The sequence below is a fragment of the Mobula birostris genome, chromosome 8 (assembly GCF_030028105.1).
Source record: "Mobula birostris isolate sMobBir1 chromosome 8, sMobBir1.hap1, whole genome shotgun sequence".
Lineage (NCBI taxonomy): Eukaryota > Metazoa > Chordata > Chondrichthyes > Myliobatiformes > Myliobatidae > Mobula > Mobula birostris.
This window is the reverse complement of record NC_092377.1, coordinates 167,212,839-167,239,784: the sequence shown is the minus strand read 5'-3', so window position 1 is coordinate 167,239,784 and position 26,946 is coordinate 167,212,839. Positions and strand designations below refer to the sequence as shown.

The following is a 26,946-nucleotide window of genomic DNA, read 5'->3' as shown; positions in this document are numbered from 1 at the left end:
GTCAGAAATCGGTAGGAACGGCTCCCCAAAGACCCCCAAACAGGGACGCGCCTCCCCCCACCCCCAGCACACAGGACACCCATCAGATCAGCAGGTTTATTCTGCCACCAAGCGAAATGTCCGCACAGAAGGAGAAATGTGCTTGATATCAGACCTCAGGCATAATCTCCCACTCCTCTTGCCGACTCCCAGCCCAGGAACCCTGGGAAGCAGTGTCTGGAGAAGTACTCATGCCCAGAGGGCATGCCGGTCAGCATTCCCGGCCGGCAGGGGCGTCGGAGCTGGACTCAAACCCAAGCACCTGGGGTTAGAATTAGGTGGATCGGGTGCCAACCAATCACACCCGTTCAGTGGGAAAGGATCCCGTCCCATTGGTCAAAGGAAAGACCAATCAGCCTTCATGGCCAAAATACCACAAGTGCTGCAGATCCCGAATAGCTTTATTTGTCACACAATTGTTGGCACTATATATAAAGCATTAGGTTGCCCAGAGATGCTGTTTTATTAGGCAGCACAGAAACAGAGCAGTTGGCATATATTGTGTTATACAGTGTTACCGACCCTCCTCGCCTAACGAGCCTTTACCGCCCAATTACACCCATGTGACCAGGTAACCACCCAGCCAGTACGTCTTTGGACTGTGGGGGGAAACCGGAGCACCCGGGGGAAACCCATGCACTCACAGGGAGAACGTACAGACTCACTGCAGACAGCATCAGGAATTGAACTCGGGTCGCTGGCATCCTTCCGTGCACTAACCACTACGGTACGGTCTTGTCAGGGAACGTGCCTGTCCGTGAAACCGCAGTTAGCCGGCCGGTGGCGTCGTAGTGTCCGCACCGGACTTCGGGCCGAGAGGTCTCGGGTTCGAATCCAGCTGGCTCCTTGTTCGTATTCCATCCGTGCTGGGTTGAGCATCGAGCTGGCAACTTGGCCTCGTAAAAAAATAGTCAAGTGCCACGGAGACGAGGGAGAGGAATAAACGGTCAACATTTCAGGCCAAGACCCTTTATCAGGTCCCGACACATTTGCTGCTTCCCCTCTCAGCAGACGCTGCCTGGCCTACTGTTCCTTGTACCCGCGGGGTGGCAGGGCAGTGTAGTGGTTAGCACATCCGCTTTAAGGCATCCAGTTCCGGCCGCTGTCTGGAAGGAGCTTGTACGTTCTCCCTGTGACTTCATCAGTTTCCTCCCACATCCCCAGATGTACAGATTAGGGTGAGTGAGTTGTGGGCATGCGCTGTTGGCGCTGGAAGTGTGCCGACACTTGCGGGCTGCCCCTGTACACCCTCGGACTGTGCTGGTTGTTGACTCAAACAATGCATTTCACTGTATGTTTCGATGTGGCATGTAAAGATAATCTTTCTCTTTAGTTTAAAAGTGGAGAAAAGCCTGCCGACTAACCAATGCCGGGCTGGAACCTCGTGCCTGCGCGGGTGAATGGGTGGGCACCCTCGCCCGTACCACAGGAGAGGAGGGATTGGTGCTAGTTAAAGGGTACTCACCGCTTCGTAGCCACCCAGTTTCTCAACCGCCTTGTAGAGCGTGGCCAGGTTCACTGGGAAGAGGAGGATTTCACAGTGTCAGTGAAAGTAGAGACGCCTATCGCGACCCAGTCACGCACAGAGAGACCGTCGTTCGAGGTGACTGCAGCCTCTCCCATCACCGGCTAACACCCCCTCTGCTCCCACAGGTGGCCAGTGGCGGGTCGTCCCATCTTGAGCAGTGAGTGTCCACGGCCAGCCTCTGGCACCCTCGCGTCAGCCCTGCTGCAGGTAGTGAAGGAGCACCCTAGGGTCTACAGCCCTCGTGATCTTATACACCTTCTATAAAATCACCCCTTGGTATCCTACACTCCAAAGTCCGAGTCTGCCCAATTCCTCCCTATAACTCAGTCTCTCGAGTCCTGGCACCATCCTGTGTAGTTCTGGTCACCCAGCTATGGGAAAGATGCCATTAAGATGGCAAGTTGGCAAAGGGGATTTACAAGGAACATGAGGGCCACTGTTTTCACCCAGACAGCGGTCTGTATGTGGAATGAGCTTCCAGAGTAAGTGGTTGGGACAGTTGTAGTAACAACATTTAAAAGTTACTTGGACTGGTACCTGGATAGGAAAGGTTTAGAGGGATTGGGGCCAAGCACGGGAAAATGAGCCTGGCACAGATGGGCCAATGGGCGTGTTTTCTTGTGCTCTATAAACTCTATGCAGAAACTCTGTCTGCATGGGAACAGATCTCATAAGGAGAAAGAAACTCCCCTTGACATCTCCAAGTCAGATATTCTAGTCTTCATCGCAGCTTCCACAGGGTCTCTTCCTTCAGTGACTCCTTCCTTGGCCAGGGAACATTTCAGAGAAAAGCTGCCCCTTGTGCATTGCAAGTATCATGACACTCCTCCTGTGCTGAGATGGGAGCCATGGGTTCATGGTCACCCAACACTCACAACACGCTGGAAGAACTCAGCAGGTCAGGCAGCATCCGTGGAAAAGATCAGTCGACGTTTCGGGCTGGAACCCTTCGTCAGGACCAAGGGCCTGAAACGTCGACCGATCTTTTCCACAGATGCTGCCCGACCTGCTGAGTTCCTCCAGCGTGTTGTGAGTGTTGCTTTGACCCCAGCACCTGCAGAGTATTTTGTGTTCATGGTCGCCCAACTGGTTGTTTTTTGATGTGGGGGGGGGGGAATTGCAAGGAACTCAATCACATTCCCCCCACCCAAGCCTCTCCCACCCGCCATTCCTCAAAGGGTGGGAGTGCCTCACCTTGCTTGAATCCCAGGTGTGGGATCCTCTCGATTGGGGTTCCCCTCTCCTTCATGAACTTGTACAGGTTGACCAGGAAGCTCTGCTGGCTCATGTCACCGCTGTCGGCCTCCTTCGCTGCGTCCAGCCCCTCCGCCATCCCTGTCTCTCCGTCAGCACCACTGTCGATCCAGGAAGCTCCCGTCACTCCTGCAGGGGCAGTATCAAGCTGAGTGCCGTGTGGTCTCTGCCCATGGAGAGACCTGAGGGTCCGTCCCAGACCACCCCACTGAGGTCCCGTGTCACTAATCCCTGCTCCATTCCCAACGCCACTTCACAGAGATCTGAGCTAACGTATTTCATTGGAGGCTATTCAGCCCATTGAGTTGCTGCTGGCTCTCACGGCATTCCCATTCCTGTACATATCACAGTAACCTGGTCTCTCTCATGTGCCCATTAACTCCACAGCCTTTCAGTTCTCCAGCCACCTACATGCACCCCAGGAAAGATCTTATAGACATCCGTTAGTCTCATGAGACCATGGATTTGCGCCTTGGAAGGTTTCCAGGGCGCAGGCCTGGGCAAGGTTGTATGGAAGACCAGCAGTTGCCCGTGCTGCAAGTCTCCCTTCTCCACGAGACCAATGTTGTCCAAGGGAAGGGCACTAGGGCCAATACAGCTTGGCACCAGTGTCGTCGCAGAGCAATGTGTGGTTAAGTGCCTTGCTCAAGGACACAACACACTGCCTCAGCTGAGGCTCGAACTCACGACCTTCAGATCACTAGACGAACACCTTAAACACTTGGCCACGCGCCAACACATGGGAGATTTATAGGAACTAATGAAGCACTATCTGCCCCCCTACCCGACGCACATTGTCGGGATGAGAGAGGAAACTGGAGCAGCTGGTGGTGGGAGGGGGAAGGTTGAGAGAACCCCCGGGACACAGGGAGAAGACACAACTCCACACAGACGGTACCAGAGGTGGGGATCGAACCGGGGTGTGAGGAAGCGGCACTACCCGCTGTGCCACCACAGCACCCAAGTGAGCGGCAGTAGGAATAAGAGAAAGGGAAGGTGGACAGAGGGATGTGGTCAGAGGACGTAATGGGTGACGATGGACGTCACAGCCGTCACGTCCAAAGTCTTTCCGGTGGCAGTGGCCAGTCACACAGTGGAGGGCAGGGTGGTGAGCGGCTCCAGTCCTGCTTTGGGGCTTGTGAGAAAGCTTGCGGCGCTCCGGAAGTGGCAACTCTCCTGTTGTCAGGGTAACGGGGAGCTGGGTGTTTGCCTGATGCTGCCATTAACAAGCTACAGGGTTCAACAAACCCTTTATCAAAACAGCATCAAATATTACCTCAGACTGAGGCGACCACTGAAACCACCCTGCTCTTTCACATCACACCTTCCCCTGTTCTGAAAACTCAGCGGTGAATGACAAATATTTCTGTTGTACTTGCACAGCCGGGCACCCTTGAGTGCTGATTAAAGCAAGGCTCCCATCACTCCTCACCACAACCCCCTGCTGCCATCTCCTAGTTCTTCCCAGAAGAACTCCCTGCTCCATTCCCAAACACCCGCCAGCTGTGGCATGATAGCATAGCGGTTAGCTTGACGCTCTACAGAGCTAGCAAGCCAGCGACACAGGTTCAATTCCCACCGCTGCCCGTAAGGAGTGGGTTCACCATGTGGCTCTGGTTTCCTCCCACAGTCCAAGGATGTACCGGTTTGTAGCTAAATTGAACATTGTAAGGTGTCCTATGATTAGGCTAGTGTTAAATCGGGGATTGCTGGGCGACATGACTTGAAGGGCTGGAAGGGCCTATTCTGCACTGTATCTCAATAAATAATAAATCAATAACAGATGCAGCACCCACCGGCGGGGTTTCACGGTAGCGTAATGGTTAGCACAACGCTTTACAGAGACAGTAACCCGGGTTCAATTCCCGCCACCTTCTCTCTGTGACCGCGTGGGTTTCCTCCAGGTGTTCCGGTTTCTTCCCACATTCCAATGATGTACGGGTTAGGATTAGTAAATTGTGGGTATGCTATGTTGGCCCCAGAAGCGTGGTGACTCCTACAGGCTATCAGCAACAGATCTTTGGACTGCGTAGGTTGCTGCCGAGAAACAGAACTTTTCACTGTACTTTTCAATGTACATGTGACAAATAAAGCCGATCTGCTTTTTCTGTAATGTGCACACATAGGAAGGACGGGGAGGCATCGGAGAGGGTGCAGAAGAGGTTCACCAGGCTGCTGCCTGGATTGGAGGGCATGAACTATGAGGAGAGTTGGACAATCTTGGGTTGTTTTCTCTGCACCCTCGGGGGCTGAGTGGAGACCTGATAGAAGTTTATACAATTAGGAGAGGTGCAGACAGGGTTGACAGTCATAAATTGAGGGACCACTTCATTCGGCACCTCTGCCCTATCTGTCACAAACAGGACTTCCAGGTGGCCAAACATTTTAATGCCCATTCCCGTTCTGACGTATTAGTCCATGATCTCCTCTTGTGTGATGATGAGGCCACTGTTAGGGTGGAGAAACAACACCTTATATTCCATCTGAGTAGCCTCCAGACTGATGGCATGAATACTAATTTCTCCTTCCAGTAAACAAATTCCACCCTTCCCCTCCACTATTCCCCACTCTGACCTTCTCACCAGCCTATCAATTCCCCCGGTCCCCTTTTCCTTCCTTTTCTCCTATGATGCACCCTCCTTTCCTATCAGATTCCTTCTTCTCCAGCCCTTGACCTTTCCCACTCACCTGGCTTCACCTATCACCTTCCAGCTAGCCTCCTTCCCCTTCCCCTTTCCCTTCCCCCATCCTTTTATTAAGGCATCTTCCCCCTTCCTTCTCAGTCCTGAAGAAGGGTCCCACCCAAAACGTCAACTGTTTATTCCTCTCTATAGATGCTGCCTGACATGCCGAGCTCCTCCAGTGTTTTGTGTGTGTTGCTAGGGTAGACAGTCAGAGTCTTTCTCCTGGGAGAAAAAGTCAATTACCAAAGGGTACGAATTGAAGGTGAGATGGGGAATGTTTGTAATATGGTGGTGTGATGACGTATGCCATTCACATACTTTTAGATACTACCAGCAATTAATTATTTAAACAAAGAATGCTTAATCAAACAATATATTTACAATATTGCTCAAATATTACTGAAATATTAAATATACAACACGGATAACAAACAAGATATTGGTACCCTACGATAATCCCATGTTTCTACAGCCACGTGCCAATCCCAAACTAATCTCATCATCCTCTTCTCTCACCATACACTTGGTCGATTGGGAACTAACCCAAGCCACACACACAAAATGCTGGAGAAACTCAGCAGGCCAGGCAGCATCTATGGAAAAGAGTACAGTCGACGTTTCAGGCTGAGACCCTTCATCAGGACTGGAGAAAAAGATGACATCAATGTAAGAAGGTGTGGGGGGGGGAGGAAGAAATACAAGGTAGTAAGTGATAGGTGAGACCAGGAGACGGGGAGTGGGTGAAGTAAAGAGCTGGGATGATGAAAGAGAGAAATGGCTGGAGAAGGGGGAATCTGATAGGAGAGGACAAAAGGCCATTGAAGAAAGCACGAGTTATGTGGACTGCAAAGATATGGCCATATGAGGTGGAGGAGCACTTACAAATTTCAAAGTAAATTTGTTACCAAAGTACATTTATGTTGTCATATACTACCTTGAGATTCACCAACTGTTTAGTCACTCCCTCTCCAACAGAGGGAACCTTCAATGAGCTCAGCGCTAAACTCAGAGACGAGAACATCCACCGTTTTCACCCCAGATGAGCTTAGTTGTCATTGAGACAACGCTGCCATGTTCTGGGGGGGGGGGGCATTTGGACATGGCATGTTGCAGGTTGGCAATGGGGCAATTTAACCAGACGCTGGTCAGTGCTGAGAAACAAAAAGCCATTTCCTGCTGGGACCCTCTGCAAGGTAACAAGGCTAAACTCACTGATTTACACACACACACACACACACACACACACACACACACACATCCAGTGACAGAGAGATAAAAACATAGATGCAGACAGACACGCATAGAGAAAGTCATCCGGTAAAGCCACACATACATGCACGCACAATAGGGAGACAGAGAGACAGACAGACAGACAGACAGACATTGACAGAGAAACCCATAGACAACCAAAATAGAGAGTACTAGAAACAATGACATATGCTCATGCAACTAACATGCACATTACATGTGTACCTGCAATACACACACACTCACACGTGAGTGCGCGGAAAGGCTCATCCAGTAAAGGCATACAGAACATAGTGGGGGGGGGGGTCAGAGAGATAGGAAAGAGAGAAGGAGAGAGAGATGGAGAGACTGACACAGAAACCCTCACCCATAGACAACAAATAGAGAGTTCTACGATGACATCTATGCACACAACTGACATGCACATAACATGTGCACATTGTGATACACACATACACAACACACACACACACACACACACACACACACACACACACACACACACACACACACACACACACACACACACACGACAGCATCACATTCCACCAATCTGTTCACATCAAAAGATGATCTGAGGTTTCACTGTTGAACACAATGTTGAATTTCCTGTTATTACTCATTTCCTCTTTGGAAAAAGAGAGTTGAAACACAAACAGAAACACACCACCTCCAGTGACTAACCCTGATCTGCTGATTACAATAGAACCTGCTCCGTTAGTTAAGGTCAATATAACCGTCTTTAAACAAGCGTTCAGAATCATAACTGTCACGAGTATGGTTTGGCCCTCTTGAGAAGGCAGTTCAGTGTCCGTACACAGCAGCTTTCCAGTCTCTGAGCCGATTTTGGCCTGATAAGAGTGTGTCAGCGCAACGACGCCAACAGCACCCAGCGTTCCTCAGCCGCGCTCCCTGGGCACCTCACTTCACTTCACTGCTGTTAGTGATTAATGACTCCACCGCTCCAACTGCTGACACCCGTTCAGTGAAGGTCATTCAGTCTTCTTATTGAAGGCCAAAGCTGCATGAGGTCACCTCAGGAATGTAATGCCGAGGCTGTAAAAGGCATTAGTCACACCACATTTGGAGTATTGTGAGCTGTTGTGGGTCCTATATCTAAGAAAGGATGTGCTGGCATTGGAGAGGGTTCAGAGGAGGTTCAAGAGAATGCTCCCAGGAATGGATGAGCCAAATGGCCCAATTCTGCTCCTGGGTCCTATGGTCACAGAAGCAGCTTCTTTGGCCCATCACATCTGCACCGGCCAGCACCTGCACGTAGGCAATACAGGGCATCAAAGGATATGGCGCAAAGGCAGGTGTATGGGGTGGAGTGGGATCCGGGATCAGCCATGATGGGTTGAATGGGTTAATTCTGCTCCCATGTCTTATGGTCTAATTCCAATCACCTGGCATACAGGCAGAGACTGAGGACCAGGGCACGAGTTATGTGGACCGCAAAGATATGGCCAAGGGAGGTAGAGGAGCACTTACAAATTTCAAAGTAAATTTGTTACCAAAGTACATTTATGTTGTCATATACTACCTTGAGATTCATTTTCTAAGGGGCATTTACAGGAATACTACAAAGAAATACAATGGAAGTTGTATATATATATATATATATATATATTCCCTCTTTTTTTTTACAGGAAATTTTTATACGGCCTGAAAACTGCAGAGCACTTTAATAAAACATTATATAAAAGAAAATACCAGCTGCGTGGCAACAAAGGCTATGTGCACGGGAGCATTTCAGTTACTGCGCAGCGACGCACAGTGCTGACAAACAGCCAACGTGCAATGGTAGACAAACTGTTCATTAAATAATCCTGAGAACAAGTTGTCCAGACCTTGAAGGTGAGTTTGTAGGTCGTAGAATCAGTTCAGTGTTGATATGAGTGAAGTTATCTACGCTGGTTCTGGGCCCTGAAGATGCAAGGTAATAACTGTTCCTCAACCTGGTGGTGTGGGACGTAAGGCTCCTGTATCACCTGCCGAATCACTGTTGTAAGGAGAGGGCATAGCGTAGATGGGCTCCTTGATGATAGATGCTGCTTTCTTGTGGAAGTGCTTCATCTAAATATGCTCAGGGGTGGGGAGGGTTTTGCCTGTGATGGACTGGGCCGTATCCACTGCTTTCTGTAGTCTTTTCCATTCCTGGGAATTGGTATTTCCATATCAGGCCGCGATGCAACCAGTCAGGATACTCTCTACTATGCATCTATAGAAGTTTGTCAAAGTTTTTCTGACATGCTGAATCTACACAAACTTTTAAGGAAGTAGAGATGCTGTTGTGCCTTCTTTGTGATGGCACTCATGCACTGGTCCCAGCAGAGATCTTCTGACTGCTATAAATCGGTGGACTGGAACTCATTCAGGGATTCATCTTTGGATCTAAATGAATGTGCCACAGTCACCACCCAACTTCACTGAGAGCTGTGTGGGATCAGTGTGTGACCTCAAGAACACTCCCAACATACTCAAACCAGAAGCCGTGGATGAACCAGGAGATTCATAGTCTGCCAAGTGCTAGATCTGTGGCATTCAAGATCAGTGATTGAGAACCCTACGAAAAGCCCAGGTACAATCTACAAAAGGGCACTGTGAGAGCAAAAGTGCAATCTGATGTGAAGTAACAGATACGATCATATGTATGTCAGGGTTTACAAGCCAAGACTTCCTATAAGGTGAAAGCTAACCTCATAAACGGCAGTGAGGCTTCACTCCCCAAGAAGCTCAATGTTTTCTATGCACTCTCTGTTAGGGAGAATAAAACTACACCTGTGCCATTCTCCACAGCATCCAGCAACCCTGTGATCTCTGCCTCATAGGCCAACGTCAGAACATCCTTGCAAGATGTCAACGCCCGATAGTGTACCTGCCAACCTGTGCCAACCAGCTGGCAGGGGTGTTCAAAGACATCTTCAGTCTCTCACTGTAGCAGCCAGCAGTTCCCACCTGCTTCAAAAGGGCATCAATCATCCCAGTGCCCCAGGATAGCACTGTAAGGATATTTATCGCCCAATTGCGCTCATGTCTACTTATATGAAATGTTTTGAGAGGTTGGTCATGGCTAGAATCAACTCCTGCCTCCGCAAGGACCTGGACTCACCACAACAGGTCTCCAGCAGATGGCTCTCACTGGCTCTTCTCTAGGCCTTGGATCACCTGGACAACAGCATTACCTACGTCAGGCAGCTGTTTATTGATTACAGCTCGGTGTTCAACACCAGCATAACCTCAGCACTAACACGCTTCAGAATCTGCATCTCCGTTCCTCCCACTGTGACTGGATTGTTGACTTCCTCATCAGGAGGCCACAGTCAGTGTGGATAGAGATAACATCTCCACAATCTACACTGGTGCACCTCAAGGATGCGTGTTTAGACCACTGCTCTGCACTCTCTACACCCATAGGAACGACTCAAACGCCATCTACGAATTATCTGATGACACAACTATTGTTGGCAGAATTTCAGATGGAGACGAGAGAGCATACAGAAGCGAGATAGTTCAGCTGGTTGAGTGGTACCACAGCAACTTAGCACTCAGCATCGGTAAAACCAAGGAACTGATTGTGGACTTTAGGAAGAGAAAGCTGAGGGAACACACACCCATTGTCATCAAGGGATCAGCCATGGAATTGGTGAGCAAGTTCAAGCTGCTGCGTGTCAACATCTCTGAAGATCTATCCAGGGCCCAGCATTATTACTGCAATTAATAGACAATAGGTGCAGGAGTGGGCCATTCAGCCCTTCGAGCCAGCACCGCCATTCACTGTGATCATGGCTGATCATCCACAATCAGTATCCAGCTCCTGCCTTATCCCCATAACCTTTGATTCCACTATCTTTAAGAGCTCTATCCATCTCTTTCTTGAAAGCATCCAGAGACTTGGCCTCCACAGCCTTCTGGGGCAGAGCATTCCATACATCCACCACTCTCTGGGTGAAAAAGTTTTTTCTCAACTCTGTTCTAAATGACCTACCCCTTATTCTTAAACTGTGGCCTCTGGTTCTGGACTCACCCATCAGCGGGAACATGCTTCCTGCCTCCAGCATGTCCAATCCCTTAATAATCTTATATGTTTCAATAAGATCCCCTCTCAGCCTTCTAAATTCCAGTGTGTACAAACCCAGTCACTCCAATCTTTCGACATATGACAGTCCTGCCATCCCGGGAATTAACCTTGTCAACCTACGCTGCATTCCCTCAATAGCAAGAATGTCCTTCCTCAAATTTGGAGACCAAAACTGTACACAGTACTCCAGGTGTGGTCTCACCAGGGCCCTGTACAGCTGCAGAAGGACCTCTTTGCTCTTATACTCAATTTCCCTTGTTATGAAGGCCAGCATGCCATTAGCTTTCTTCACTGCCTGCTGTACTTGCATGCTTGCTTTCAGTGACTGATGTACAAGAACACCTAGATCTCATTGTATCTATGTATAATGACAATAAAGATCATTCAATTCAATTCAATTGAATATTTCATTAGCAGGACGAGGCGGTTTCAACACTGAAGACTCCAGCAAACTTCTACAGAAGTACTGTGGAGAGCATTCTGACTGGTAGCATCACTGTCTGGTATGGAGGCTCCAATGCACAGGATCAAAAGAAGCTATAGAGGGTTGTAGACGCAGCCAGCTTCATTATATGTGCGAGCCTCCAAACCATTGAGGACACCTTCAAAAGATGGTGCACCAAGAAAGAATCAGAATCAGAACCAGGTTTATTATCACCGGCATGTGACGTGAAAATTGTTAACTTAGCAGAAGCAGTTCAATGCAATACATAATCTAGCAGAGAGAGAAAAAATAAATAAGTAAATAAATTACACTATACGTATATTGAATAGATTAAAAGTTGTGCAAAAACCAGAAATAATATATACTAAAAAAGTTAGGTAGTGTTCAAGGGTTCAATGTCCATTTAGGAATCGGATGGCAGAGGGGAAGAAGCTGTTCCTGAATCTCTGAGTGAGTGCCTTCAGGCTTCTGTACCTCCTACCTGATGGTAACAGTGAGAAAAGGACATACCCTGGGTGCTGGAGGTCCTTAATAATGGACACTGCCTTTCTGAGACACCGCTCCTTGAAGATGCCCTGGATGCTTTGTAGGCTAGTACCCAAGATGGAGCTGACTAAATTTACAACCCTCTGCAGCTTCTTTCGGTCCTGTGCAGTAGCCCCCTCCTCCATACCAGACAGTGATGCAGCCTGTCAGAATGCTCTCCATGGTACATCTATAGAAGTTTTTGAGTGTATTTGTTGACATACCAAATCTCTTCAAACTCCTAATGAAGTATAGCCGCTGTCTTGCCTTCTTTATAACTGCATCGATATGTTGGGACCAGGTTAGATCCTCAGAGATCTTGAAACCCAGAACTTGAAACTGCTCACTCTCTCCACTTCTGATTCCTCTATGTGTTCTTTCATCTTACCCTTCCTGAAGTCCACAATCAGCTCTTTCATCTTACTGACATTGAGTGCCAGGTTGTGGCTGCAACACCACTCCACTGGTTGGTGTATCTCGCTCCTGTATTCCCTCTTGTCACCACCTGAGATTGTACTGACAATAGTTGTATTATCAGCAAATTCATAGATGGTATTTGAGCTACGCCTAGCCACATAGTCATGTGTTTATAGGGAGTAGAGCAGTCGGCTAAGCACACACCCCTGAGGTGCACCAGTGTTGCTTGTCAATGAAGAGGACGTGTTATCACCAATCCACACAGAGTGTGGTCTTCCGGTTAGGAAGTCGAGGATCCAATTGCAGAGGGAGGTACAGAGGCCCAGGTTCAGCAACTTCTCAATCAGGATTGTGGGAATGATGGTGTTGAATGCTGAGCTATAGTCAATGAACAGCATCCTGACGCAGGTGTTTGTGTTGTCCAGGTGGTCTAAGGCCGTGTGAAGAGCCATTGAAATTACATCTGCCATTGACTTGTTGTGGCAATCGGCAAATTGCAATGGGTCCAGGTCCTTGCTGAGGCAGGAGTTCAGTCTAGTCATGACCAACCTCTCAAAGTATTTCATCACTGTCGATGTGAGTGCTACCGGGCGATAGTCATTAAAGCAGCTCACATTATTCTTCTCAGGCATTGGTATAACTGGTGTCTTTTTGAAGCAAGTGGGAACTTCCGCCCGTAGCAGTGAGAGATTGAAAAGGCAGCATCAATCACTGACCATCTGAGACAGGCCATCTTCTCACTTCTGGGCTGCCCCAGCGCAACCCTCAGAATGCATTGGTCATTGATGCAAATAACAGATACACTGTATGTTTGGAGGTTTCCATGTACCTGTGGCCAATAAAACTAATTCTAATAAAGCACTATTTCAGATTTCCTAGCATTTGCAATCTTTTGCTTTGATTGTAACTTGCCCCCTTGGGTGAATATAAAGATTCCATGGCGATGGTTGGGGGCACAGTGCCCTCCCCCGAATACTGGGCCCACCTCAGTGTTCAGTCCCTGCCAGTAGTATACTTTATCCGGTTGCTCAGTGCCATTAATGACATCTTCCTCTGCATAAACCGGCTGCTATGTGTGCAGTTACTCCCACAGGCCACGGCCTCCCACGCCAGGAGGGGCTGTGGGTCTGGGAGTGTTTTCTGAACACCTGGAGCCTGCCAGCTGCCCACCCACCCACAGGCCAATCCTGTCTGCATCTGCAAGAACACTGGAGCAAGAAGAGTAAGGCTGTTGGCCCCTCCATGGCTGACGTTCCCTACTGTACTCAGTCTGTCAAATATGCATCACCACATTAAATCCCACCCCCCAACTGTGATCTCAACTCCACAACCAGAGATTCACCACACTCTGCAAAAAGAAATCATTATGCAATTTATTTGCAAATAAATACCACCTTATCTACTGCTGTTCCATCTATAAATTTGCCAATGACACAATTGTTGTTGGCAGAATCTCAGATGGTGACAAGGAGGCGTGCAGGAGCGCGACAGAATAGTTGGCTGAGTGGTGTTGAAACAACAACCTTCCATTCAACTTCTAAGACCAAGGAATTGATTGTGGACTTCAGTAAGGAGAAGTTGGGAGAACACACACTCATCCTCATCGAGGGGTCAGCGATGGGAAGGGTGAGCAGCTTCAAGTTCCTGGGTGCCAACATCTCTGAAGATCTATCCCGGGTCCAAACTATTGATACAATTACAAAGAGGGTAGCTTGAGGAGACTTGGTATGCCATCAAAACCTCCAGTAAATTTTTACAGATGAACCATGGAGAGCATTCTAACTGGTTCCATCACCGTCTGGTATGGAGGGAGCACTGCACAGGACTGGAAAAAAGCTGCGGAGGTTTGTAGTCGCAGCCAGCTCCATCATGGACACTAGCCTCCCACCACGGAGGGCATCTTCAAAAGGTGGTATTCATGATTAAGGGCCCACATCACCAAGGACATGCCCTCCTCTCATTAATACTATCAGGGAAGAGGTACAGGAGCCTGAAGACCTTCACAATGTTTTAGGAACCAATTTTTCCCTTCTGCCATCAGATTTCTGAATAGACAATGAACCCATGAACATTACTTTCACTATTGTAACTCTCCTTTGACATTTCAGTGTTTATCTTGTTTTAAATATACATTTTTTATTATTTTGTAGTATATTTTATGTATTGCACTGTACTAGTGGTGCAAAACTACAAACATCACAATATACAGTACTATGTGGCAGAAGATTACTTACTGTATATATAGCTAGGGTGACTAGGACTTTTGCTCAGTACTGTAGAAATTTTATGTATTGCACTGTACTGCTACTGCATAAAAAGCAAATTTCATGACATATGTGAGTGACGATAAACCTGATTCTGATGTGGGTCTCTATTGTGGACTGAGAGTGGGAAGGGGCAGGGAGAGGGGAATCACGGTTGGGAAAAGGGGAAGGGAGAGGGCAGGGAGTGGGAAGCACCAGAGACACATTCTGTAATGATCAGTAAATCAATTGTTTGGATCAAATGCCTTTGCCTGGTGCCTCAGGACCGGATGTGTCAGCACCAGTGCCACCCCTGCCCAGCTCCCCTTCTCTGCCACCCATCCCACAGCGCTCCACCCTTGCAATTCCCAACACCCTTTGCTCTGGCCAGATTTACAAACTCGCTCTCCACCCTACATTGACAGATACAGTACTGTAAAGTCTCAGGCACCCTTGCTATGTACTGTATATGTGCCTAAGACATTAGCACAGTGCTGTACTTTAGTGACAGTAAGCCCAATTCTGTGTCTGGGCACATGAAGCTGGAACCCAGAGCAACAACCAATCTGTCAAATGCTGGGCAAGGAATTGTCAAAGCTTCAAGTTGAAACCCCACATCAGGACTGAGAGAGGAGAGGGAGATGGTCAGTCGTCCCCACAACAGAGGTCTTGTTCAACTCACTGAGTACCTTCGACACATCGATTGTAGCTCCCTTATCATGTAGCTCTCTCCCTCTGTTTAAGACTCTCAACATCTGCCCTTTTGTCCCGATGCAGGGTTTTCAACCTAAAAAACTGACAATTCCTTCCAACTGGTTTGGAAATACCAATGCCCAAGAATGGAAAAGTCTACAGAAAGTGGTGGATTTAGCCCAGTCCATCATAGGCAAAGGCCTCCCCGGCAATGAGCACATCTACATGAAGTGTTGCCACAAGAAAGCATCATCCATCATCAAGAACCCTCGCCATGGAGGCCATGCTCTCTTCTCACTATCATGATCAGGCAGGAACCTGAGGTTCCACGCCACCAGGTTCAGGAACAGTTATTACCCCTCAACCATCAGGTTCCACACCACCCGGTTCAGGAACAGTTATTACCCCTCAACCATCAGGTTCCACACCACCAGGTTCAGGAACAGTTATTACCCCTCAACCATCAGGTTTTACACCACCAGGTTCAGGAACAGTTATTACCCCTCAACCATCAGGTCCCACACCACCAGGTTCAGGAACAGTTATTACCCCCCAACCATCACTGTCCCACACCACCGGGTTCAGGAACAGTTATTACCCCTCAACCATCAGGTCCCACGCCACCAGGTTCAGGAACAGTTATTACCCTACAACCATCAGGTCCCACACCTCCAGGTTCAGGAACAGTTATTACCCTCAACCATCACTATCCCACACCACCAGATTCAGGAACAGTTATTACCCCTCAACCATCAGGTCCCACACCACCAGGTTCAGGAACAGTTATTACCCTACAATCATCACTGTCCCCAACTCTGAACTGATTTCACAATCTACAGACTCACTTCGAATGACTCTACATCTCATGTTTTCAATATTAATTATTTACTTTTTATACTATTTACAAAATTTGTCTTTTCTTGCACATTGGTTATATATAGTTTTTCATATATTCTATGAAATTCCTTTATTTTCCTGTAAGAAAATGAATCTCAAGGTAATGTATGATGACATATGCATACTTTGGTAATAAGTGTCTTTTGATTTTGCCCCAAAGACTCTGCTCGACCTGCTGAGTCTCTCCAGCAGATAGATTGTTTCTCCCTTAAGTGTTTCAGAATCAGGTTTATTTTCACTGACATATAGTGTTTAATTTGTTATTTTGCAGCAGCTGTACTGTGCAATACATTAAAAAATTACCATAAAATACAATACACTCACTGGCCACTTTATTAGGTACCTCCTGTATCTAACAAAGTGGCCACTGAGTTTATGTTCGTGGTCTTCTGCTGCTGTAGCCCATCCCTCAAGGTTCAACATGTTGTGTGTTCAGAGACACAAAATAATCTGCAGATGCTGGGATCAAAGCAACACTAACAACATGCTGGAGGAACTCAGCAGGTTGGGCAGCATCCGTGGAAACGATGAGTCAACGTTTCGGGCCGGAACCCTTCGTCAGGACTGAAGAGGGAAGGGGCAGAGGCCCTATAAAGAAGGTGGGGGGAGGGTGGGAAGGAGAAGGCTGGTAGGCCCAGGTGAAAAACCAGTAATTTGAAAGACAGAGGGGTGGGGGAGGGGAAGTAGGGAGGTGATAGGCTGGAAAACAATGGGTAGTAGAAGGAGGCGGAACCATGAGGGAGGTGATAGGCAGCTGGGGGAGGAGGCAGAGTGACATAGGGATAGGGGAAGGGAGGGGGAGGGAATTACCGGAAGTTGTAGAATTCTATGTTCATACCAAGGGGCTGGAGACTACCTAGACGGTATATGAGGTGTTGCTCCTCCATCCTGAGTTTAGCCTGATCATGGCAGTAGAGGAGGCCATGTATGGACATATCTGAATGGGAATGGGAAGTAGAGTTGAAGTGGGTGGCTACCGGGAGATCCTGTCTGTTGTGGCGGATGGAGCGGAGGTGCTATATCACTCTGCCCCCTCCCCCAGCTGCCTATCACCTCCCTCATGGTTCCACCTCCTTCTACTACCCATTGTTTTAGAACATAGAACATAGAATAGTACAGCACAGTACAGGCCCTTCGGCCCACAATGTTGTGCCGACCCTCAAACCCTGCCTCCCATATAAGCCCCCACCGTAAATTCCTCCATACACCTGTCTAGTAGTCTCTTAAACTTCACTAGTGTATCTGCCTCCACCACTGACTCAGGCAGTGCATTCCACACACCAACCACTCTCTGAGTAAAAAACCTTCCTCTAATATCCCCTTTGAACTTCCCACCCCTTACCTTAAAGCCATGTCCTCTTGTATTGAGCAGTGGTGGCTTGGGGAAGAGGCGTTGGCTATCCACTCTATCTATTCCTCCTATTACCTTGTACGCCTCTATCATGTCTCCTCTCATCCTCCTCTCCAAAGGGTAAAGCCCTAGCTCCCTTAATCTCTGATCATATTGCATACTTTCTAAACCAGGCAGCATCCTGGTAAATCTTCTCTGTACCCTTTCCAATGCTTCCACATCCTTCCTATAGTGAGGCGACCAGAACTGGACACAGTACTCCAAGTGTGGCCTAACCAGAGTTTTGTAGAGCTGCATCATTACATCGCGACTCTGCCTATCATCTCCCTACTTCCCCTCCCCCACCCCTCTGTCTTTCAAATTACTGGTTTTTCAACTGAACCTCCCAGCCTTCTCCTTCCCACCCTCTTCCACCTTCTTTATAGGGCCTCTGCCCCTTCCCTCTTCAGTCTTGATGAAGGGTTCCGGCCCGAAACGTTGACTGATTGTTTCCACGGATGCTGCCCGACCTGCTGAGTTCCTCCAGCGTGTTGTGAGTGTGTTCAGAGATGCTCTTCTGCACATCACTGTTGTAACGCCTGGTTATTCCAGTTACTGACGACTTCCTGTCAGCTTGAACCAGTCTGGCCATTCTCCTTCGACTTCTCATTAACAAGATGTTTTCACCCACAGATCTCCCGTTCACTGGGTGATTTTATTGTTCTTGCACTATTCTCTGTAAACTCTCACGACAGTTGTGTGTGAAAATCTCAGGAAATCAGCAGGTTTTGAGATGCTCAAACTACCTCGTCTGTCACCAATAATCAACCTACAGTCAAAGTCGCTGACAGCACATTCCTTCCTAATTCTATGTTTGATCTGAACAACGGAGCCTCTGCATGCATTGAGCTGCGGCCACATGACTGGCATTAGCGAGCAGATGTACAGGTGTACCTAATAAAGTGGCCACTGTGTCTGGAAAATGATAACTAGTGCAGAAAGAGAGAAGACAATAGTGAGAATCAGCACTCGTTCATCTAAACTCCGAAGAATGCAAACTCTACTTCTTCAGCCCTTCAGGGTAGGAAGAGGCTCTCAGCCCTAGAATTAGCCTCGCATCCGTCTGCACTGTCCACCACACTAGGACATCTTTATTGAGTTAGGGGGACACAAACTATGCACAGTGATACGAGTACAACTCACTCTCCATCCTGCCTCCCGTGCGGGAGGTGAAGGATTTTGAATATCAGTGCTCTTCCTGACACAGCAGATCTAAAAATACAGATTGTGGAACAAGGCGTCATTTGGCTGTTGTTGCGCCGCGCCTGCGCGCCGAGCTGACTCGGCTCTTCTCCACTCTCTGCCATCGCCGCTCTTCTGCTCATCGGCGGAGTGCTGAGGAGCGACTTCACGGCAGAGCAAGGACACGGGGACCCCAGCATCCATCCTCGACACCAAGGTCATGGTCACGACACCTCCCCAGCCCAATGACTCCTCCAGGCCATGCAGCTCGTCAAGCCTGCTCCACCTTTAGTTTGCGTTACAACAGACCCCGTTCACCCTCTTTGGCTTCACATCCCTGAGAGGCACTCTCAAGCAAAGACTTTTACCAATTACTGGATCGCTTCAGTGGTTTTTCTGGGGTCCTCAGGCATTGACGCAGGTCAGGGAGCAAAACAGAGCACCCCTCCCACATTGTGACCCTCCCTCAGTACCACCTCCCCCACAGTGTGACTCCCCTTCAGTACCACCCCTCCCACTGTGAGACCCTCCCTCAGTACCACCCCTCCCACAGTGTGACCCTCTCTCGGTACCACACCTCCCACAGTGCGACCCTCCCTCAGTACCACCCCTCCCACAGTGTGACCCTCCCTCAGTAACACCCCTCCCGCAGTGCGACTCTCCCTCAGTACCACCCTCCCACAGTGTGACCCTCCCACAGTGTGACTCTCCCTCAGTACCACCCTCCCACAGTGCGACCCTCCCTCAGTACCACCCCTCCCACAGTGTGACTCTCCCACAGTACTACCCCTCCCACAGCGTGACCCTCCCTCAGTACCACCCCTCCCAGTGTGACTTTCCCTCAGTACCTCCCCTCCCACAGTGTGACCCTCCCTCAGTAACACCCCCCCACAGTGTGACTCTCCCTCAGTACCACCCTCCCACAGTGTGACCCTCCCTCAGTACCACCCCTCCCACAGTGTGACCCTCTATCAGTACCACCCCTCCCACAGTGTGACTCTCCCACAGTACCACCCCTCCCACAGTGTGACTCTCCCTCAGTACCACCCTCCCACAGTGCGACCCTCCCTCAGTACCACCCCTCCCACAGTGTGACTCTCCCTCAGTACCACCCCTCCCACAGTGTGACCCTCCCTCAGTACCACCCCTCCCACAGTGTGACTCTCCCTCAGTACGACTCTCCCTCAGTACCTCCCCTCCCACAGTGTGACTCTCCCTCAGTACCACCCCTCCCACATTGTGATCCTCTATCAGTACCACCCCTCCCACAGTGTGGCTCTCCCTCAGTACCACCCCTCCCACAGTGTGACCCTCCCTCAGTACCACCCCTACCACAGTGTGACTCTCCCTCAGTACCACCCCTCCCACAGTGTGACCCTCTCTCAGTACCACCCCTCCCACAGTGTGACTCTCCCTCAGTACCACCCCTCCCACAGTGTGATGCTCCCTCAGTACCACCCCTCCCTCAGTGTGACCCTCCCTCAGTACCACCCCTCCCACAGTGTGACCCTCCCTCAGTACCACCCCTCCCACAGTGTGACTCTCCCTCAGTGCCTCCCCTCCCACAGTGTGACTCTCCCTCAGTACCACCCCTCCCACAGTGTGACGCTCCCTCAGTACCACCCCTCCCACAGTGTGACTGTCCCTCAGTACCGCCCCTCCCACAGTGTGACCCTCCCTCAGTATTTGTTGAACAGGTGATTGGTTGCAGCACTGTGGGTTATTACCTGAAGGGTCAGCTTACTCCCAACCCCAGAAAAACTTTCTCAATTGACCAGCAATGATGAAGAGTATTTACATAGCACCCAATAGATTAAAACAATGCAAATGTGTGCTAGCAAAGCAATATAGTTCCAAGAGCTAATTCACAACAGCAGGCTGTAAATATATAGTCTGCCATTGGTTATTTATTGAGATAGAGTGCAGAATAGGCTCTTCCTTCCTTTCGAGCCTTGCCACACAACGATGCCTGATTTGACTCTAACCTAATCATGGGACAATTTACAATGAACAATTAACCTACTAACTGGTACAACTTTGGGATGCAGGAGGCAAATGTAGCACCAGGAGAAAATTCAATCATTCTGCGGGGAGGATATACAAACTTCTTACAGATGACCCTGGAATTGAACTCTGAACGCCAATACCCCGAGCTGTTACAGTGTCATGCTACTGTGGTGCCAAGATCGGAGTCTGTTCCCACCGTTATCTGCATTGAGTCTGTACGTTCTCTCTGTGACGGTTTGGGTTTCCTCACACATTCCAAAGACATGCGGGTAGGGTTAGTGAGTTGTAGACAAGTTATGTTGGCACTGGAAGCGTGGCGACAATTGTGGGCTGCCCCCAGCACAATCCTCGAACTGTGTTGGTCATTGACACAAACTGATCGAGTGACACAGCAGACTCAATGGGCTGAATGGCCTCATTCTGCTACTATGTCTTATAGTCTCCAATGTTCTGTGCTCCACTCAGGAGCAACGGGAAATGCAGCAGATAGGCATAAGAATCCCGGGTTGAGATATCATTGTTGGTCGGAATTCACTCATAATCAGAACATCGGTACTTTCCCCTTTATCAAATTGATCTTCTTCAGCAATCAAAACTTCCTTGGGTGGTTTCAATCTCTCCCTTTGTTCTGCTCAATGTAAACATTAAGCAGTTTGCTTTTCAATTGACATCATTACAGCGAAAGGACCACATTTTCCATAAAAACACATGTTTTTAGCAATGAAAATTTCCCTGACGGGACCAAGTCACACATTGGATTGGCCCTGCTTTCAGTGTATCAGTCTAGAGCTGTGCTGGTGCAGATCAGTCCAGTTCACAAACACATCGAGACCATCTCCCCTGACTGCACACCCCCGGTCGAGCTGTTACTTGAGACCATTTCCCCCGACTGTTACTCGGGGAGACCATTCTTCCCCTGACTGCACACCCCCAGTCAAGCTGTCACTCGGGGAGACCATTTCCCCTGACTGTTACTCGGCAAGACCATCGCCCCTAACTGTTACTCGAGACCATCACCCCTGACTGTTACTCGAGACCATCGCCCCTGACTGTTACTGGAGACCATCGCCCCTGACTGTTACTCGGCGAGACCATCGCCCCTGATTGCACACCCCTCGTCTGACAGACCTGAGCTCACTGCTCTCATTGTTCATGTTCTTCTTCACATCACCTGTGTCTTCCAGTCCCATGATGGGTAGGCGTCCCTGACTGACATCATCCCCCTGCTGCTCTCTAACCTCCCCACACCTGCTTTATTCCAGAGAGAAGATCCTCGGTTTCACCATCCTGACCGTGGGGCTGACACGACTTATCACTGTGACCATGCCTGTAGATCTCTCTGTAGCCCAGTCCGAGACATTCACTTCCTCAAACCAGGCGCAACTTAACACTCTCAAAGAGGACATCAAAAGATTTTTCATAGATATAAAGAATAACAGAGAGGCGAAAGTAGATATCACTCATGATAACATAGGCCGTAGTCAGCATAGGTCCCTCAACGGAAAGTCTTGCCTGACAGATCTGTTGAAATTGTTTGAAGAAATAACAAGCAGGACAGGCAAAGGAGAATTGGTTGGTGTTATGTACGTGGATTTTCGGAAGGCTTTTGGTTAGGAGCCACATGTGAGGCTGAGCCCAGAGTATTACAGGAAAGATGCTAGCATAGATAGACGATTGGCTGACTGGCAGGAGGCAAAGATTAGGAATAAAGGAAGTCTTTTCTGATGGGCTGCCGGTGATTGGTGGTGTTCCACAGGGGTCGGTGCTGGGGCCGATTCTCTTTTTACATGGTATGTCAATGTTTTCGATGATGGAATTGATAGTTTTGTGGACAAAGTTTGCAAGCAATAGAAAGATAGATCGGGGGGGGGGGGCAGGAAGTATTGAGGAAGCAGGGAGGCTGGAGAAGGACTTGACAGACCAAAGTCAGACAAAGAAGTGGCAGATGGAATACAGTGTTGAGAAGTGTATGATCATGCATTTTGGTAGAAGAAATAAAAGCATAGACTATTTTCTAAATGGGGAGAAAATATAAAAATCCGAAGTGCAAAGGGACTTGGGAGTCCTTGTGCAGAATTTTCCAAAAGGTTATTTTGCAGGTTGAACCGCTGGTGAAGAAGGCAAATGAAACGCTAGCGTTCATTTCAAGAGGACTAGAATATAAAAGTGTCCGTCTCCGCTCTCTGTCCACTGCACCGCAGTCCAAAGGAGGATTGGGGATTCTCCTAGCTGTAGTGAAGGAGTGTTGAATAACTACATTGTTAGCTCTCACTGTTAGCGCTGACATTGCGCCAGTGATCTCCTCTGCCCTCGCCCACCCCAGCCAGCCGCTGAAGCCTCCGCCCGCCAACTCCACAAGATCTTGCACCCCCGAGCTTACTCGTCTGGGAATCATAGGACACTCTTAGCCCCTTGCCCCGGCCCGTCAGAGGGTCAATCGTACCCCGGGAGAACGAACACAGAGCTGGATGAAGGTGCTAGAATCTGGAGCAGAGCGCTCGAAGACCTCAGCGGATCGAGCAGCGTCCGGGAGGGCAAGAGGTGCGAGTCAATCTTGACGCGGATTCTCGGCACCTCGGGCTGACTGTCAGCCGCTGCTCGATCCGCTGATCTCTCCCGGTATTGGAGCGGCTGCCGAGAGCTGAGCTCCAACCAGAAGCAGCAAACGTAGACTATCAAAGCTGAACTTGCCTAACGTCCCCCACCCCGCTCCACACACACAGAGACACACACAGACAGACAGACACACACACAGACACACACACACACACACACACACAGACACACACACACACACACACACACACACACAGACACACACACACACACACACACAAACACACACACACAGACACACACACGCACACACAGACACACACACACACACACACACACACACAAACACACACACACACAGACACACACACAGACACACACACGCACACACAGACACACACACACACGCACACACACACAGACACAAACACACACACACACACACCAGTATGGACAGCTCCACCTGAACTCCACCCTCACTCTTCTCTCCGTCTTCACTTACTTGACAAAGTTCCCGGACAGTGACCACATCAGACCCTCCTCCGTGCGCAGGACTCTCATCCGCAGAGCGGCTGCTTTCAGACGGGACGCTCCCTCCGACCGCTTCAGGGCAGGAGCGCTCCCTCCCGCTGAAGATCAGAACACGCGAATGTCTCCCCGCCGCCCTGCAGGCCCCGCCCTCACCCTCACTGATTGGTCAGGCCCCCGGCATTTTCTCACAGTACCGCTCTCCCATTGGCCGGCTGCATTTGAAGATTTCAGATCGCGTCTCCAAGAAACTTGTGCAAAATTGCAAAATCGCAGATGAATTGAATAAAACCACAAAATACTGGAAATACGTAGCACGGGGGTGGAAGGATCAGGAAACAGCGAGTTATAATTCTAACAATGGCAAGCAGACATGCGCCGAGGCACAGTGAAAAACTTCGTTTTCCATTCATTCCTCATTGCAACGAGGCATTGAGGAGAACAACACAGACACAGAATGAAGTGTCACAGTTGCAAGGAAAGTGCAGTGCAGGCACATAGTAAGGTGCAAGGTCATAACGAGGTAGATCGTGAGGTCAAAAGTCTATTCTATAACCCCTCTCTCTATAAAATTCACTTAAAGATATCAAACTCAGGAGTCTCACGTGTAGCGACTGCTGAATCTAAGTCAAAGTCGAGTTTATTGACAATGGCACAAGTACAGCAGACCGCAAGTGCCTGCAAAGGATCGCGAGGTCTGCAGAGGGGATCGTCGGGGTCTTTCTTCCTCCCGTCAAAGATATTTCTCCAGAGCCCTCAGCATTGCCGGTGATTACTCCCACCCATCCAGCAATCTCTTTGGCCTCCGAGCATCAGGCAGGAGGTACCGGAGCGTTAGGACAAGAACTGTTATGGTTGGAATCAGCTCCTTCCCACAGGCAGTGAGGTTACGAACTTCCTGCCACAGCTCAGGTCTCATCACGTATGGAGTGCCAGGAGTGTTACACTGTTTACTTTTTAACTTGCGTCGTAAATGCGCCTTATTAATCCTTAAGTTTGTTACAGCCGGGAGTAGTAATTGGGACAAGCTCTCGCTTCAGGCAGACGGGGCTCGTCAGCTGTGGCTGGCAGCTCATCTGGGTGAAGGAAAACTCTGATCTCAAACTTCCGTTGCCTTGTGGCTGTACCCGCTCATGAGGAAGGCTTTGGGAGTAAATTCCAAGGAAAAATCCGGAGCTGGAGTCCTTAAAGCAGCCCTACATTGAGTTCCATGTTGACTGGCAACTCCTGCGTTGTTGCTGGTACCAAACTGTATCGGTCTCTGCCGTTCCTTTGGGTTCGTCAGATGTGTGGAGAGGGGGTGCTTGCTACATGGGAACAGCTTGCTCTCCATATTGTACTGCCCAGGCTTGTGTAGCCACACAGCTCGGATACAATATCCATGGTCAATTCTAACCAACGGAGGCCTTAGATTAATTGTTCATTTATTTGTGGCAATATTACTTCTTGTGTTGTGTGTAAGTTATAGGTACTGTGTTGTGTATGAGTTTTATGTAGAGTGGTGTGTGTGAATTGTATGTACTGTGCTGTGTGTGAGTTATATGTAGTGTGTTGTGTGAGTTATATATAGTGTGTGAGTTATATGTATTGTGTTGTGTGTGAATTGTATGTACTGTGTTGTGAGTTATACGTAGTGTGTTGTGTGAGTTACACAGTGTGTTGTGTGTGAGTTATATGTACTGTGTTGCGCGTGAGTTGTATGTACCGTGTTGTGTGTGAATTGTATGTACTGTGTTGTGTGTGAGTTGTATATACTGTGTTGTGTGTGAGTTATGTGTAGTGTGTTGTGTGTGAATTGTATGTACTGTGTCGTGTGTGAGTTGTATGTACTGTGTCGTGTGTGAGTTGTATGTACTGTGTTGTCTGTGAGTTATATGTAGTGTGTTGTGTGTGTTATATGTACTGTGTTGTGTGTCTTGTATGTACTGTGTTGTGTGTGAATTGTATGTACTGTGTTGTGTGTGTGACTTGAACTTGGTTACTTTTCTTTAATTTGTTATGTATGATTTATGAATGTTTAAGTTCATGTGAACTTATGTCTGTAATGTACTGTGCTGTTGTTGCAAAAAGCTACAAAAACCCATGACAATAAACTTGAACTCAAAATGCTGGCTCAGCCACTGATGCCCAGATGTAAAAAAAAAAATGAACATAAATATAACTGCAGGTAGACAGAAAGGTGAAGTATCCCAGGATACAGTCAACAGTGCTAAAATACGGCAAACCATTGTCAAAGTGAAGTCTTGTGACCAGAAGGTCCAGGTGTGGAGATTGGACGTATAGTCAAAGACTGAGACTGCAAGATCAAACCTTTGAAAGTTTGGAATACATTTATTATCAAAGTACGTACATATCACCATATGCTACTTTTCATTTCCTTGCAGGCATTCACAGTAAAACAAATACAATAGAATCAATGAACAACTGTACACAAAGACTGACAAAGGACCAATGGGCAGAAGAAGACAATCTGAGCAAATAAATAAACAAATGTGAGTTTTATGGTTCTTGATAGTGAACTTGAGGAATCTGTTCAGTTTTGAGTTGAGTGATGATCCATGGCCTCCTCTTGTTCCACAATGAGGCCTCTCTCAGGTTGGAGGACCAACACCTTATATTCCATCTGGGTAGCCTCTCAATGGCAGGGAAGACTTTGCCTGTGATTGACTGAATATTGATTTCTCCTTCTGATAAACTGCCCACCCTTCCTCTCTTCCTCACTCTGACCCTTTACCTCTTCCCACTGCCCTATTTCTTCCCCCGATGGTAGTAGTGAGAAGAGATCATGTCTGAATGGTGGGGGTCCTTGATGCTGGATACTGCTGTCCTGTGACTGTGCACTTTATTAATGTTCTCAATGGTGGGGAAGACTTTGCCTGTGTTTGACTGGATAGCATCCACTGCTTTTTGTAGATTTCCTGTGCTTGGGCATTAGTGTTTCCATTCCAGGCTGTGATGTAACCAGTCGAGATGCTCTGCACTGTGCATCTATAGAAATTCAACTTCAGTTTTGAATCAGACCTTCAGAACAAACGTGGTGTAAATGCACAAATTCAATAGAGATCGATTCAGAGATGACAGGAGATATATGACTAAAAACAATATCTGCATGAATTACATGTAAACGCAGCTATGAGCAAACTATTGGAACCCAAACCCAGAGAAAATGTAAACCTTCTGTTTTAAAAAAAAAACAGATTAGTGAGGGATAGTCACTAAAGTTTTGTTG

General features: G+C 48.5%; 1 protein-coding gene across 1 annotated transcript in view; it reads right to left on the bottom strand.

The window, feature by feature from the left end:
• The window catches only part of LOC140202357 (AT-rich interactive domain-containing protein 5A-like), a 38,066-nt gene extending 14,288 nt beyond the window's left edge, over positions 1–23,778 (bottom strand). The window contains exons 1-3 of the mRNA XM_072267268.1: positions 23,692–23,778; positions 2,762–2,950; positions 1,505–1,557 (exon numbers count right to left, since the gene is read on the bottom strand). Of these exons, the coding sequence (XP_072123369.1) occupies positions 1,505–1,557; positions 2,762–2,900 (192 nt within the window). The 5' untranslated portion in view covers positions 2,901–2,950; positions 23,692–23,778. The remainder of the gene's footprint in view (positions 1–1,504; positions 1,558–2,761; positions 2,951–23,691) is intronic.
• Positions 23,779–26,946: the final 3,168 nt, after the last annotated feature.